Source organism: Argiope bruennichi, chromosome 3, assembly GCF_947563725.1.
Source record: "Argiope bruennichi chromosome 3, qqArgBrue1.1, whole genome shotgun sequence".
Taxonomy (NCBI): domain Eukaryota; kingdom Metazoa; phylum Arthropoda; class Arachnida; order Araneae; family Araneidae; genus Argiope; species Argiope bruennichi.
This window is the reverse complement of record NC_079153.1, coordinates 109,672,497-109,689,279: the sequence shown is the minus strand read 5'-3', so window position 1 is coordinate 109,689,279 and position 16,783 is coordinate 109,672,497. Positions and strand designations below refer to the sequence as shown.

The 16,783-nt window shown below is 27.6% G+C and overlaps 1 protein-coding gene across 2 annotated transcripts in view; it reads right to left on the bottom strand.

Annotated features, from left to right (window-relative positions):
• The window catches only part of LOC129963442 (uncharacterized), a 186,532-nt gene that overhangs the window by 115,188 nt on the left and 54,561 nt on the right, over positions 1-16,783 (bottom strand). For both annotated transcript variants that reach the window (XM_056077808.1, XM_056077809.1), the window contains exon 2: positions 624-706. In XM_056077808.1, the coding sequence (XP_055933783.1) occupies positions 624-706 (83 nt within the window). The remainder of the gene's footprint in view (positions 1-623; positions 707-16,783) is intronic.

Sequence of the window (16,783 nt, the reverse complement as noted above, 5' to 3'; positions counted from 1 at the left end):
TGAAAATTTGTCCCTAATTATAGCGTCGATAACATGTAGACAAAAAAAATAAGTGATACCGCCCCAACGCACGTGTATATAACCATAATAACTAAGCAATAAAACTTATTGTTATAAAATGAGTTTAAAACGTTTTTAAATATACTAAAATTAGAGGAAAAGATAAATAAATAAAATTATCACCGAAAATCTAATTCTTTGAATTTGAAAATGAGAGAGAGAGAGAGAGAGAGATTTGTGCAATAATAAACTTTTTAAAATGCATTTTAATAACTTCGATTAAATATAAATATATTCTCTAAAAAGTATCGTATTTTCAATTTAAATGTCATCGCAAATGTAAGTAATTTGATATTTAATAAGACTTTAACTATTAATTCACTTGCTTTATTTTCCTAGAAGAACGAAAAAAAATTTCTTTTCGGAAATCGCTAGTTGAAAATAAAGTTATATTACTACAGTTAAATTATATTACTGAAAAATAAATTGCTAATCAAGGGCTTCGGGACAAAATAAAAGTCCGAAACAATAAATTAAAAGATTTTAAAAAATCAATTATTTTTTTAGTTATATTACCGGAGAATTTTTTTTATTTTCTATGCTTAGACATTGAAATAAAATACCTTCTTTGAATTTTTTGCTTCCCAGTCGCTGGTGGGAAATCCTTCAGTACTTCTGGACCTGTCTTCTATTATCATGGTGAAAACTAAAATAAAATAAAACAGAAATTAGTTTAAATTATATTTATAATAATGGGAAATGAAACGTAGTTTATTATCAGTGTAATTCTAACTTATATTCCACTGCAAAAAATTTAAAAATCTTTCCAATTAAATAAAAGAAAAATGTTTTTATTTGCTTAAAAATCTGATTAATTTGCGTTTGTTTGACAAATATTAGGGTTTAATTTCCATTATAAAATATTCCATACTATTTCAGTTTATGAATTAATTTATAAAAAGTTTTGTGAAAGAGAAAATATTTTTCTAACCTTCGACAATCGAAATTAATAAACCAAATTTAATTTCATTTTTTCTAAAACTTGGCATTGTTTTAAATGATTTTGTAGAGCAATAACAATGTATCTAAATTTTGGACCGTTTTTCTCTGATAATAATAATTTAAAATAAATGAATAACATTTTAAAACATTATTCATTTACGTGCATAGGAAAAAGAAACAAATCCAACAATTAGGCAGCTAAAAATAATAATACCATATTCTACTAGTAAATAACATGATGTACATTTTATAATAGAACTTTACTGTATCTTTTTTTTAACTTTTAAAAAAGATACTATAAAATAATATTAAAAAACTATGAAAATTTAAATAAACATCTCTAAAATTAATATACAATTAATCTTGCTTCAAAATAATGATTTATACTTCGTGTAGCAAAATAATATGGAAAGATGCGGCAGAATGAATGAAAAAAAATTTCAATTGATTTCAATTAGAATTTTCATTGTTTTGCGAAATCAAATATTAAACATTACATTCCAAAATTATTATTAATAATATATCTATTATTTCTGTCATTTTTTCTCTTAATTTTGAAAAATTTAATAAATGAATTATGAAAATTTTTATTTTTTGCATTTAATTTAACTTGATGTTAGAAAATTTATAATAATAATATGTATATTAAAGAGTTTACGTATTTTAATTAAAAAATTTCGCTTCATCTTGAAATGAGAAATTAATTTTAAAGTTGTTTCCTTCTATTTCTTATATTTATTTTGTATACCAAGCTTAGTTTAAAATAATTAAATAGGATTTAAACCTCTAGTTTAAGAATTTGAGAGTTGATAATGTTTTAGAAATTATTTATCTACCTTTATTTTATTTTTAATGTCTCTCTTATTTATGCAATAGCGATAATTTGTAAACACAAAAAATAAGTTTAAAATTTCTGCAACGCGCGTGCAAATAAACGGAATTGTAAAAACAATGAGATGTATTGTAATGAAGACTTAAAACGATATGAAATATTTATTGAACTTAGATACAAATTTTGAGGAAATAAAAGTAATATAAACGCAAACCTGCTTTTCGAATTTTGAAATAATGTGAAAATGATTTTTATACTATAATATATTTTGAAATTAGTGAGAATACAAGTTGAAAGTTTCAATTAATTCTTAATTGTAAATTCTAATTAAAAAATTTTTAAAGTTCTTTTTTAGAAGCACCTATCATTCAAAAAACGACTATATTTCGAATCTGTAGTCTCAACGATTTATTCCCTAGAGCATTTTGAATAATTTTTAATTGTGTTTGTCGTATCACACAACTTGCAAATAGGATGAATTTTATAATCTTAAAAATATATTGTAGTATAAGACACTTTTCCATATTTCTTAAGAATATTCTTCCATCTTTTTTAACAATTACCAGAAAGTAATATCAACTGCCTTACCTATCCTTTAACACTCAAAAATGCTCGGTAACAAATCCCCAATGGAAATTTTATTTCTGAATAAAAAGGCCCAAACCTCTCAGAAACCTCGCGAAATGTCAAAGTTGACGGGCAGATATTTATATCGGAATGAGCCACCCAAACAAATGCATGTCATTTCTCCCTTATTTTATTGTCCCTGTATTTCTTCCTCGAGCTAAAACGAACAGACATTTCTGAGAATAAATTTCGAAATGGATTTCTGACTTAAAGCAGAGAGTATTGGAAATTTCAGTTATTTTATTCTTTAGAAGTGATACCCGGAATTCCCTGCATTGCCGTTTTATAGAATACTTTTTTTTTCTGGCTTCAATTTTCAATGCATTTATAGAATGATTGTAAATATGCTATTAATTCGTGGTATTCCATTGATTTGCAGTCGAAAAATATATGATGAGACAAATATTTATTTAAATAATCGGTTGATATTGTTTTTTATCTTTCAATTCTATATTATTGTTATTTTTCTTGATTGCTGCATTTTAAACGTATTCTACTGGGTTTTTTTCTTACTAAATGTTGATATTTTTAATCCAACAGATCACAATAACTCACACGAAAGAAAACCAATTTTACGATTCACTAATAATAATGATTCTTTTTTTTATTTTAGCAAAATTCTATTTGCATGCGTGTTTTGTTTTTTATCTCACTTAAATTTGTTTTTACAAATGTAAATTTAAGATTTGAAAATAATAAGAAAAATTCATAGATTTTGATAAACTGATGACTTGGAAACAAAATATTGACTGGAATGTCTCGGGTTTCAAGACTTTCTTTCATGGAAATCCTGCATACACGCCAGGTTGTTAAACCAAAAACAAGTACCTCGTCATCTGATCATAGCTCAAAATTAAAATGACCATCACAAACACATTATCAAAATGAGATTTTAAACAAAATTTATAGATTTTCAAGATTTGTATAAAGAAAGTTTTTTAGATTTATCTCTTCTTTTTTTTTTTTTTTTTTTTTTTTTCATATTGAATGATATGAAATAAGTTCATGAAATTGTCTGAGTAGATGAAAGGCTCTAAATGCTTTACGAATGAAAAATTTTAAATATATATTTCCCCTTTTTATGAAACTCAAATAATATATATATATTTAATAATTTAAATCCCAAAATACTTCATATTTCATAGTAAATTCATAGCATTAACGAAGAAATATTTTATTACATTAATCAGAGATTATGAAAAAAAACAGACATTTTTTAATGGAATATAATGCAACTCAATATAAATTTCCCATTAATATAATCTCAGTCAATATTTTTTTTTTTTCATTTCTCAGTCAATCTTTCAATTTCGTATTTTAAAAAATTCTTTCCGAGTTTTATTTTAAAATATTAATTTACAATGATTTCTATAGTTTGTTTATTGTGAAAATTTTTTTCCAACAAGTAAATAATCGTAGGGAGATATATTTAAGCGATAAAAAGAAAATTTAAATTCAAATGTATCAAACCTTTGTTGAGTCATTCTCATTGCATGTTGTCGTATATTATTATACTGATTCAGTCCGCCATTGAATAATGGAGGCCGTTTGACGATTAAAATTTTTCTTATATTATCCATCTGATGAAATGGATATATATTTGATATTTTTGATTATCTGTATATTTTTGATTAATAGCTGTTATTTTCTACAAGTTCATAATAGTATTACGAATCTGTAATCCCACTTTTTGCTACAAATTTAGTCTCTTCGCTGGAAGAAAGATTTTAAAGACATTTAATTAATTCTAAACGGGTCCTAAATCAATGAATGACCCATTAATTTGGCGATCACTTGGTAACGAATTAGGAAGCAAAACTGAAAGTATTGTAAAATGTAAAAATTATGGCGCTGTCTCACTTTGCTAGGATACTATAAAAGGCGAGGCGCTCACACAAAGATTAATTTTCTAGATTTGTTTTTTTGGAGTGAGCTCCCAAGCTGTGTACTCTGAATGCCATCACTGTTTAAGATTAGAGATTCTAATTACTAATTAGAGGTTTGATGTTTGTCTTGTGCTAATTTTCTTAAGTGATATTTTTATTTTGATATGATTTTAACTCTGGTTTGGTGTAGTATAATCAAAACTATTCCTCTTGTGTCAGAAAAATCCAAACAAATATCTTGAGAGGTGTTCTTTCTATGCACCTAAGATATATTTTTGCTAAGGCTTTTTTTTTTTTTGACTGACTTAAGAGGGTTTTTTTTTTTTCATTATCTACCTTGTGGAATTTCATTGTCAGCAATTGTTTTATGAATTCCCATAACGATAGGCAATGCCTTCCAAATTCTTCCATTCTTCTTTTGAAGCAGCATTTGCTTTAATAGAGATGATTTCGCTTCTGGGCTCAAATGCTGTCCATTTGTAATAACATTAAAAAGAAAGACTAGAATGAAAGGAATTATCTTCCTCCGCTAATTTTTCTTCGCATATTAAAATAGACTCACTTCGTGTGACCAATGAAATGCAAATTGGTATTCAGTCCTAATGTTTTTCAACTGAATGTAAATCAAACTGACAACACTCGCCTTTTCGATTGGAAAGACCCATTGTTGATGGTTGTGAACAATGAGCCCCGTCGGCTTTTTCCCTGCTAGCGATACGTGGATCTGATTTCATCATTATCCTCAATTCATCAATATCAACTGACATAGAAGGGTTACACGTAAGTTCGCTTTTAAGAATTTTCCTCTCGGAATGTTTTGAGCTATTGTTGATATTGGCATGCACGAAAAGTGTTAAGATAACTTTTGATTTAACGGGATAATTGGAACAAAAGGGTATTGGTGAAATCGAAAGTCCGTTTATTTATTTATTTTTGCATCGATTTAAAAAAGAATATTATTCTTGAAATTGTACTTGTATTGTACTATTCTTGAAATGGTACTATTTAATTCTAGGATATATATATATATATATATATATATATATATATATATATATATATATATATATATATATATAATATACTAGCCGCCTTTAGCGACCAGCCGGTTCGCCAATCTTAATGTTCGTTTAAATTTTAATAATTAAATATTTTACGCAATTCCAACTTTAATAGATTCTTCATCAAAATATTTTAAAATTCAAATTTTGATAGTCATATAATTCACTCATAATATTATAAAGGCCTTCAGTTATAACGTAATATGTTTCTCTCTCATTTTCTGTTACCTCTCGTAGAATTTATGCTTTAAATTAAAGTGGAAAGAATTAATCTGCAATTAATATAATAATATTTTTTACTGAAACAAAACACTTTTTTATAATATGATTACTGAAAACAGAGTCACTGAGCGTTTAAACTTTATGGGCACTAAAGAATATCTTCCTTAATTTATGTAATATCTCATGAATTTGTCAACAAATTTTTCTCAGATTCATCATGAACAGATCGATTCATTCCCAATGTTTAATTTTAAATGCAACAAACACTCAGAAAATAAAACGAATCGTTTAAAATAATCGGTTGAAAACAGGTTAAAAAAACTGCTTAAAAAACGATGTACTTAAAACTATAAGCGTATACAAATAATATATAATTAACATAAATACAATTTAATTACAAAAACATGCAACTAACCTAAAAATAATTTAAATCGTCCGTTGATAATGGTTGTCATGTCAACAATCAGAATACAATGCGCATGCGTGAATTTTCAACGCCAGTTACGGTAACTCAAATGCATGAGTTTTTCTACGCCAGTTGGGGTAACGCTATGCAGATTAGATATTTTTAATTTCCTTTATTCTGTTTTATTTTAATTCAAAAGTACTTAAGAATGAATCCGAAAGATCGATTAATTAACAATGTTTAATTTTAAATGCATCAAACATTAAGAAAATAAATAGAACCGTTTCAAATAATCAGCCGAAAAATCTTATGCCTAGCCTCATGACTGTTGGGGAAAAAAAACTGAAGCCGTACTCATTTGGCGTTGGGGAAAATGAAAAGATTTTTTTGGCGGGAAAGTTAGTTTTTAATTAATAATTAAAATTCTAATTAAAAATTCAAAAAAGGGCTTTCCTATCTTTTAAGCTAGATCAAACTGCACACGGTGTGCAAATTTGATTATAATCGGTTAAGTAGTTTAGGAGTCCATCGCGGACAAACAACGTGACACGTAATTTATATATATTAAGATATATATGGCGTGATCTGGGCGTCCCAAATTCGAGTCCTGGTTCAGGCATGGTTGTTCTTCCCCTGTGTTCTTTCTATCTGTGAGGTGTGTGAATGCCCCCCCCCCCTGTAAAAAGGTTCTGTGCAAGCGAATGTGCGTGTTTCATTTTCATTTGCGCTAGAAGTCAGACTTCTGCCCTCCGGTGCTTAGGGGTTTTCACCCTCAGAAGCTAATGCACTCCCTATCCGTGGTAACGTGGGCAGGACATCATCATCATATATATCATAAAAGAAATAAAAATTCTTAAATAATGTTTAATAGACGAATGAAAAGAAAGACATTAATATTATTAGGAGGATAAAGAGAACTAAAAAAAAATTAGAAGAGATTCGAACCTTGAGTTAGAAATTTAGTAACATGACGATATTTTAGGATTTAATCCCTCATTTTTATATTATTTTTAAAATTCATTTATAACAATTAGAAAAATAAAGAATTTATAAAAAAAAATGAATTTGATATCATCTCAACTCTTAAATATAAAAAAGCAATTACTAAACAATGAACATTATTAATGCAAAAATTATATCTAAAAATATTTTGAAAAATTTATTAAAGTTAGAAAAAGATTGCGCAGAAATAAAAATTATCCAATAAACTAATTTTTTGAATTTCAAAGTAGGGTAAATGATTTTTACCATCATAGGGTTTAAAATTACAATTAAAAAAAATTATTTTTACTATTTTTAACAAACTATTTTATTTTTACTATTAAAAAACAAAAAAATTGAATAATTTTTGATTACAGATTAAATGTTATTTTATTATTATAATAAATATAATAATAATGAAACAATAAATTTAATAAGCAAATTATATAAGCTTATTATTAAGACTAAAAATTTTTTTTGTTGAAAAATGTGTATTTATACTTTGATTTTATCAATATTTTCTCTATAGCAGAAAGAATATTCTCTGAGTCATAAAATGTTTTGTTTACAGTGTAAAAAATAAATGCAGTGTTATTTTATAAAAAGATATTCAAAAATAACTTAACTAATTCTTAGAACCATACATGAATAATTATAAATACAAACACCTAGAGTCCTACAAATTTCACTAGAGATTAGTGAATTTCAGTTAATAATTCGAACGTCTAATAGATTTTTCGCCGCTAAGTTATTTTTGAATTTATTGTTGGTGATTCTTGAAATCATCAAAATTGGAAAGTATTCGCTACTATACAATTATTGAAGTCCTAAACAATCAAAAAGAGTCAAGTGAACTTGGCTACGAAGGCTCGTCTTCCAATCCAGCAGTTAATAACTCCTTTTTTTGAAGGCAAGAGGCAGATTACCGTTGCAGATTTGTAAAGCCATTAAAATAGGGTACACGTTGAAATTTATACATTTGGAACGAAACTTGAAGAATTTCTCTCTTTAACACGGCTGATATTTACAGTTAATCGTGGTAGGGAATTTCAAGAATAAAGAGTTAATATTAGAATTCTTCAATCAATTCCGAGTTAATATTTGTAGAAAATTATCATTAACCTCCAAATTAAATTCTTTTGAAGAAACTTCAAAACAGATTGCAAGATATTTTGAAAAAAAAAAATGCATTCGCAATGTCAGAAAGTACCGAGTTCTTAATTATTATAATATCACAAACTTTCATAAGTCAAAAATAAGCAAGGATCTATTCCTCTTATTTAATTCATAAGCTATGTTTTAAAAAAAAATCTCATCTTTGTCTTTTGTACTATCGATAAACCTTAACATGAAAAAGTAAATCGAAAAAAATAATAGGAAATGATTTTTTTTTTCTTTTTTTGCTGTGCATTCTAACAATCTTTGATTTTTCCTTTTTCTACCATGATAATATTTATAGACGTTCTGTGAATCTGGAAATCGATTCATGCACGATTCACAAATTGTTAAAAAATGCTCTTTAAAGCAGATAGCAGAGTTTAAAACTCCAAATTTGGATCATAGTTATTTTTCTGGTTTTCTGGTACCTAATGCTCAATAAGGGAAAGGTTTTTCAGAATTTTAATTGGATTTTTAATTCATTAAAATTAATCGAAATATTCACGTTTTCCGCAGTTAAATTCGAACTACATTATCACACAAAAATCACTTTTACATAAACTGAAGGCTTAAAAAAAATAAGTTTTCCAGTGATGCCATTATATATCCATACAATTTGTCTCCCTAATTTAATAAGTTTTTAAAAACATATTGTCAAGTATAATTGGCAACAATACTTTTCATTTTTTAAATTATTATTTTTATACATTGACATGTTTAGATTATTTTTGTATACTCGTGACTTTTTTGTGTACACGTGATTATAATCATAAATATAAAAAAACAGGCATAAAAACAGACAAATCAATCGTAAATCCATCATCATTTCACTATGTTTCAGATAGAAGTTTAAATCTCTTTAAAAGTTTTCCAATAAGAGGTGTATTTTGTTACATCGAAACAAATCATTTCAAGATTTTGACAAACACAGCGTTAATTTCAGCATTCTTCTCAGAAAGAACAAAGAACTTCATTTACACAAAATCCTTCTCCAGTTGCAAAAAAATTTAAGAGAAAGTTTCCACTCGCTGGCAATGACCTTCGAACAACCCGATAAGTGAGAATACGAGTGGAAAGAAGGGGGGGGAGGGGAGCGAGAAAATAAATATTACTTTCTCAAAACGTGAATTCCGAGAGCCACCAACTTCGAACAGGTGGAAAACAAAGAAGAGTCGTCAAAAGATTTACTCTGAAGACCAAACTGTTTAAAATTTGAACTGCTTTGAACTCGTCTTGAAAGGAAATACATAGAGGAGCGTGAACTTTCCATAAAAAGACAACTGCTGTCAAGTTGGCGAATGTTTCTTTTTGCCTTTGCACCATACAAGGCAAGAAAGTAAAAATAAAGAGTAGCGGTTAGGGATGGCAGCCATTTTAGTCAGCAATTTGTCACGTCATTTGAAAAGGGGATGTTAAGACTGTCTTTCAGGTTTCCCTTTTCCTTCTGCTGCTGGTAATCAAAAGGGTAACCGTAAAAATTGCACATATTGCTTTTTGAAGTATGACCATGGTAGCTTGCATTCCCAAAGAGTCAACGAACTTCAATTTAGATTTAGTATGTCTTACAGTCCTAAGAAATCCCATTCTAACTTTGGAATCGATGCTTTTCACTACAATGATAAAAACAAACCTATCAAATTTTCGATGAGTATGCTTACATGACATTATAAACTGTGACTGTGACATGACATGACATTTTTACCTATGATATGACAATGACTATGTACATGATAGGTTGGCGTAATGACTGTATCATGCATGTTGAAAGGAATTGTATAGAATACTCTATAAGGCAGACTGTTGAGGTGACAAATTCTAAATTGAGCATGTAGTTAAATCTTGGTTGTAGATATTCATAAAGAAAGAATCTTTAAAAATTTTGATTACAATTTTATTAAAAATTATTTAAAATTTAATTTTTTCTTCAATAATTTCTGGTATATCATGGTACTTACTATATCATGGCATTAAAACCATTTTTTACGCCAATTTAAAATTCACAAGAAAGGCTTTTCAAAAGCTTGATTTTTATTAATCATTTTTTTCTCTTATTTTAATTAATTTTTGAAATTAATTAGTAAGCAATAATATTTTTAATTAGTAAGCAATTTATTAATTAGTAAGCAATAATATTTTTTCACTGTTTTAGCAAGAGATTTATGTACACGCGAGTTGGAAGGATGTTAAAGACATTTCTTTTGTATTCATGTTTTTTCTGCTACATAATTAAGAGCACAATTTAAAATTAAAATAGAGATAAATTAATCTAGCCTAAAACATTATCATTCTAATTTGTTTCAGACTTGAGTTTCGAACCACTTTAAAGTCTTTCGTTTACACAGTCACACGAAGAGAAAATGATGTAAAAGTTATAAAATTCGACTTCTAGATTTTGAAAAATGACCTCTATGCCCGATATTATTATTTTTGAAATGATCACTCTCTGTCTAAATGTTTGTATGAGAAAGATTGTAATTCGAAAACGATGCAAACTTGAAAGATGAAATTTGGTATTCAGCCTTCTCAACAATCCTCTTGATTTTCATCGGATTTCGAATGAAATATATTAGCAAGAATCGTGTATGTTGGTAAGTCAGAATTAATTTCAACATGATGAATTCATTAATCGAATAGAATTTCGAAAATAATTTTATCCTTAGAACTATAGTTGTGTATCAAATTTTGATCCAAATCTATCAAAATGTTGACTGTCTGTCTGTCTGCTTTATTTCTCTCGCGTGTGAATGCAATAGGTTGAAAATATAACAAGTTACATAACTGAAATTTGCTATGGCATCTTAGTTTCAAAATTGTAAATCTGTTTTAAATTTTCGACCAAATCTATGAAACGAGAGATGCTTTTTTCCTAAACTCATACTTTTTTTGTGCCGTAAGTAAGAAATATTTTTATAAGTGAACTGTATTTATAATATTCTTTAACACTGGCATTATCATTTGCGCTTTAAAAAAATATAAAATGCATTCCAAATCAAGGTTTGTTTGTTTTTTTAAATTTCCAATGCAGTGGAGGTGTGAATGACAATTCTTTAAGTAGAAACTAATAACATTAGAAAACACCATGCCGTAAACTATATGAAAATCGGCTAAAACAGTTCGGCAAATTACAATGAAAGAATAAAAACACCAGCCTGATAATAAAGAGAAAACAAGTCATCAAATTTGTTCTTACTTTGCCCTTTAATGTTATGAATATAATATAATGCCTGTCTGGGATATTTTTGCTTTTTCCTATTATTATACAGACACTTTTCATAACGATCATAAAATTGAATGTCACTGTAATAATCAAGGCAATAACTGATTTCTGTAACATGACTTTATGTAATATAACAAGGGCAAGAAACTATTATAATAGTTTGTTTCGTCTTCGGTTTTTCTTCCCATTTCATGGATGCATCGAGATAGGATATAAAAGACTAAATAACCTAGGCTGAAGTTTTGGTGGTGATGGCGAAATATTGTAGAAGCTGGTGTTTAAATTCATTTCTAACTTATTGAATATGAGTTGTTTTGTAATTGAAGAACTGTGTTTCAAATAGAAAAGAATTTTTGCCACATTATAGTTTATTTCCTATATAAATTGCTACAATTATCTTTAATTTTTTGACTTTTTTTTCATAATGATATTGGGAAAATAAATAACCAGAATCAAATTTAAAATATTGAATTGGTTGAACTTATTGACTGCATTATAAATGCAAAATAATAAAAGTTTTAGCAGTTCTTCAAAACTATAAAATACTTTGCCAATGCTTATATTACAAGTATTATGATTATGATAAAAAATTTGTCAAAGGAGGCCCCAAAATTAACGTAAAAATAACTAACAGCTAAAAATATTGACAGCTAATAGCTTTGGGTAAGAAAAAAATGAAGCGTTACTCAATGGAACAATGTGTTAACTCAAGGTTTGAATTAAATAAAAAAACAGGGTTTTTTTCTTTAAACATTAAATCGTAAAGTACAGAGGATAGGATTATGTATGGAATAACACATAAAAATAAATCCAATTTTGTTAAATCACACGATGTAGAGGGCCAACTCTCAAATTTTCGAACTGTGGCCACCAGACTTTCATTATTTTTGAAATATTTTTCAACAATGAAAACACGTTGTTCTATCGTGTAACTCTCCATTTTTACTAACCCTAAACTATAAGTTGCTAATAGTTTTTTAATAGAATTGTTATTATTTAATTACACGAATGGTTGGAAATTCAAATCTTGCGTTAATTTTGGGACATCCTATCTTACATGATTAAAAATTCACTTAGCTATCAAATATTATTTCACCATTGTTCAGAATTGATATATTTTTCAATAAATACTATTTGCTGTTGTTTGAACATTTTGCAGACAGTATGATATACTAGGATTACTTGAAGTTTTTGATAGAATGAGCACGATCTGAATGTTCAGCGACTGTTGATGTTTTAAGATTTTCTTATTGCCTTTTAATTCTGTAAAGTCCTAAAAATTTTTTACGTTAAATAAAATGAAATAAAATCTAAAAACCGCCATTAACATACATTTAAAATGATTTATAGTGTGACAGTTTCTTTTAACTTTCTTTACATTTTTTTTTTTTTTACATTTACATTTTTATTTAGAATTTTACGTACAAACTGAAAGATCTTTTATTCGTTAAAAAATATTAAGCAACAGAATCGCTATTATTCAAGTATGAATACGATTTCATTTTCATTTACAGTTGGGGTATACCAGGACTTTTAAAGAAATATGAAAAGTTCTATATAAAAAATAATTATGCAAGAAATCTCCATAGTAGTTGTCAATCAATTCTTTGACAGAATATTTAGCCATTTATGCCAGCTATTTAGCAGTCACAATAGAATAATAACATCGCGAAACCCAGCAGGTGGATGCAACTCATTTCTACGTTCTCTTTCACAGAAAAAAAGAATGTTTCTCATTTATCTGCCGGCAACAGTGATTGAGAACTTTTTTTTTGTCATATATTACAATGTAACATTTTTTTTTCTGCAAGTCTTTTGGAAAGTATTAATATTATGTATGTCTGTTGCGTCTTTATTACTACTGTCATGTAAGAAAAGAGTATTGCAGTTTTATAAAGATGGAATTATAATTTTCTGAAAAATAAAACCAAATCTTTTCAAGGACAGTAATTATCCATCCAGATATTCAATGTTTTTTTTTTCTCATCTTAAATATCTTTTTCCTTCCTTTTTTTTCTGCTGTCACTATCAATTATTTTTTGTTTCGTAAGTCAAAGATTAAAATCGTTTGCTGTGAGAGGAGAAAAATAACACGACAAAGAACGAATAATGGAATTTTTGCCAATGAATGCAAGTCAGAAAAAAAAATGGAATGATAGATAAAAATGTGAAAAGATATCAGAAATTTTTAGAATTATTTACATACATAACGCATTATGCGGCACGTTTAAATGAAAAAGGATTTTAAATGAGAAACCAATAAATCATGTTTCGATTATGATATCCATTAGTGAATATGAAAATATTTTCCTATGAAGGCGCCGCCATTCTGTCATCTAAAAGCTCTTAAAGCATAACAGAAATGCATCGTTTGGAGCAAACATTCCGATATTTTTTCGTATCCAAAAAAAAATAAAAATAAAACTATATTTTCAAAAAAAAGTTTCTTGAAAAACTGCAAATGATAGGTTATATGCCAAACGATATTTTCTTTTTTAGAACAACTTATAATTTGAATTAAATATTATAAATCATAATTTTAATATAAATCCAAACTGCTGCTTAAATGGTGACAGTAGTATTAAAAGCATAGAAAGTAATCTAGATTTAGTAATAATATTAATGCATTTTTATTCATTTTACCAAGAATAATGTTGCCAAAACAATTACTAGTTGTCATCCAGAAAATAAAGCTGTTTAGTTATACAAAATGAAAAACACGATATTTACTGGGAAAAAACAATAATGTGATATACTTGAATCTTTTTCATTTTTCTGCATAATCATCTCCTATATTAAAACATTGTCGTATTTGTACTCTTGCTGTCAGTTCATTAAGCTAAGTGGTCACTGTATTCAAACAAAAGACTTGGTGAATTCCATGCCAAAAGATATTAAAATCAGTGCAAATCATTACTGTGAGATTTTGAGAAAATTACGGTAAGATATCCAAAACATTGAGGCGAGGAATGTTTTCTGGAGGAATTGTGCTTCTTTGTAACAATGCTGGCCCTCACACTGTTGCTGCCATTCAAGAATTTTTAGATAGATTCTAATGGGAAATTTTTTGGTCATCTTCTTTATATTCCAACCTCTTTTAGCTAAGCTGAAATAGTTTCTGGACGGTAACATTTTGGAAGTGATGAAAAGTTGCAGATTGATTGGCGATAGAAGAGAATGACATGAGAATTCCGAAGCTCGTGATAAGACAAATGTTTCAACGTAGGAGGTGATTATGTAGAGAAATGTAGGAATCTTCAGGTATATAACAGAATTGCTTTTTCTGGTAAAGATTGTGTTCTTCATTTGGTATAACTAAACGATCTTTATTCTCTAGCTGACCCTCGTATTAAGAATAACTCTTTCTTGATAAAATCTGTGAAGAATATCTCATCTCTGACTGCAATAGCAATTCATTTTACAGAATCCATTTTTTTAGCGCAGTATCATTTAGTTGTAACCAAGGGAATACTTAATTTTGACTAATTTTATGAACCATTTTTAAAGTTTTCTAAACTTATATTTAGTTTTCTTTCAATTGCACTTATAGACTTTTGTATTCTCGTTTCTTTTTTTATCTTATGAAATATTCCTATTAATCTGCATTCTTGTAATCCTGGATCATCATGTGTATGCTACGTATTTATATCGTTTTCCTTCCTATTAATTTGAAATAGTTAAATGATATTAATTTTTTGAATTCAAGAAACACCATTCTATTATATCATTATTTTCAAGAAGTAATGCTATTTATTTTATTATGATAGAATAAACACTCTTTTATTTAGTGTTACTACTCTATTTCGTCTATATCGAAGTACCTATTCTATGCAATTATGCATTTTTGTCATAGTTCATATAGTAAAAGTGAATCGTAAGCCACTTTTTGCTACATCTAGGGCATTCGTCACTTCTTATTGCACTTATTTGGAACTTGAGAATCGTTACCTCTTCAGCAAATTCATAATTCTAGGAAAAAATTACATAAGATGAGATAAGAAGCTTAGGCTTGTTTAGGAATTCAAGAATCTAATGTTTTGACATGTAAGTTGGTGTAAGATATTTAATCCAGCAACTCCTAACTGTTAACTACTCGCATGCAAAAAACATATTGGAACTGGGTAAAACTTACTTTGACTCGTCCGTCAGTAGTGTGATACTCTCCAGTTATTCAAAAGAAAGTTGCATTAATTCAATATCATTTAAAAAATATCGAAACAATGCCAGAACATTTTGAATGCATTCGCTTATATTATCTTAAATTTCCTTCCTCTTTTACTTTCGGACCATGAAAGTGCAGGTTAATAATAATTTACCTCTTATAATCCTACAAATTTACAGAAAATAGAATGTATTTTTTCAAGTGTTACGTTGGCTGATTCGATTCCCGGTTTAATTTCTGTCTAAACTTTTAATAGTTTTGATACATTTTTCTTTACTATTTCATGTCTTCCTTTCCTTTTTTTAAACAGAACTCATTCACAAATTTTAATTATACTTACCATGAATATAGCTCAATCTTTATACCATTTTGATGGGATTTTTGCCTTGAGACAGTAGTTCAAAATGTGTTGATGTTTACACTTTAAACTTTATGTTTCTTCAAAACAAGACACTGATGTAACTATTCAAATCAAAATTATTATAATTTTATTGACTATTACCAAGCTAATTGATCATAAAATTGCAGTTATAAATGCGCTTAAAATTGTATATTTTAGAATGAAAATGCAAAAATATTGTAATCAGATCTGTCAACATCTTCAGTAACGGAATTGTTTCAAAATACATATAAAAAATATGTATTTTGAAACAATGGCTAAAAAAAAACAATCTACAGCTTCCATTCCTTATAACATGAGAAAAAAGCGAAAGCAAATACTTGTTATTTAAAACTAAATTTTAAAAAACGATAAGAAAGAAACAAAAAAAAATAATTATCACTCTTAAAACCAGTAAATACACATTAAGTAACGCAAAAAGGCACTTCAATATTAGATATTTCAAATTGTTAATTTTATCAAAAGGAGAAAACTTTTCCAAATAAGTAATTGTATATATCCGATGATGTACCGTTCTGTTATTAACTTCTGAAAGCTAGCATATCTGTTTGAAAAAATTAATGTAGAATGAATAACTTCTCTTCAAAACTTGTAAATACAATAAATGGAATACGAAACTTAAACAAAAACTAAAAACAACTTTGTTTGTCAGCACACCAGGCAGTCTCCTTATTATTATATTCCCAAAGATCAATCTAAAATCATTGTTATTCTTCCAGAGCAATTTCAGATTTACAACAGCTGTTTTCCTCCAAATACTTAACCACTCTGCCGTTTTTACGCTGTGCGATATTCTTTCGTTATCAGGCTGATGTGTTGCTGAAAGCTA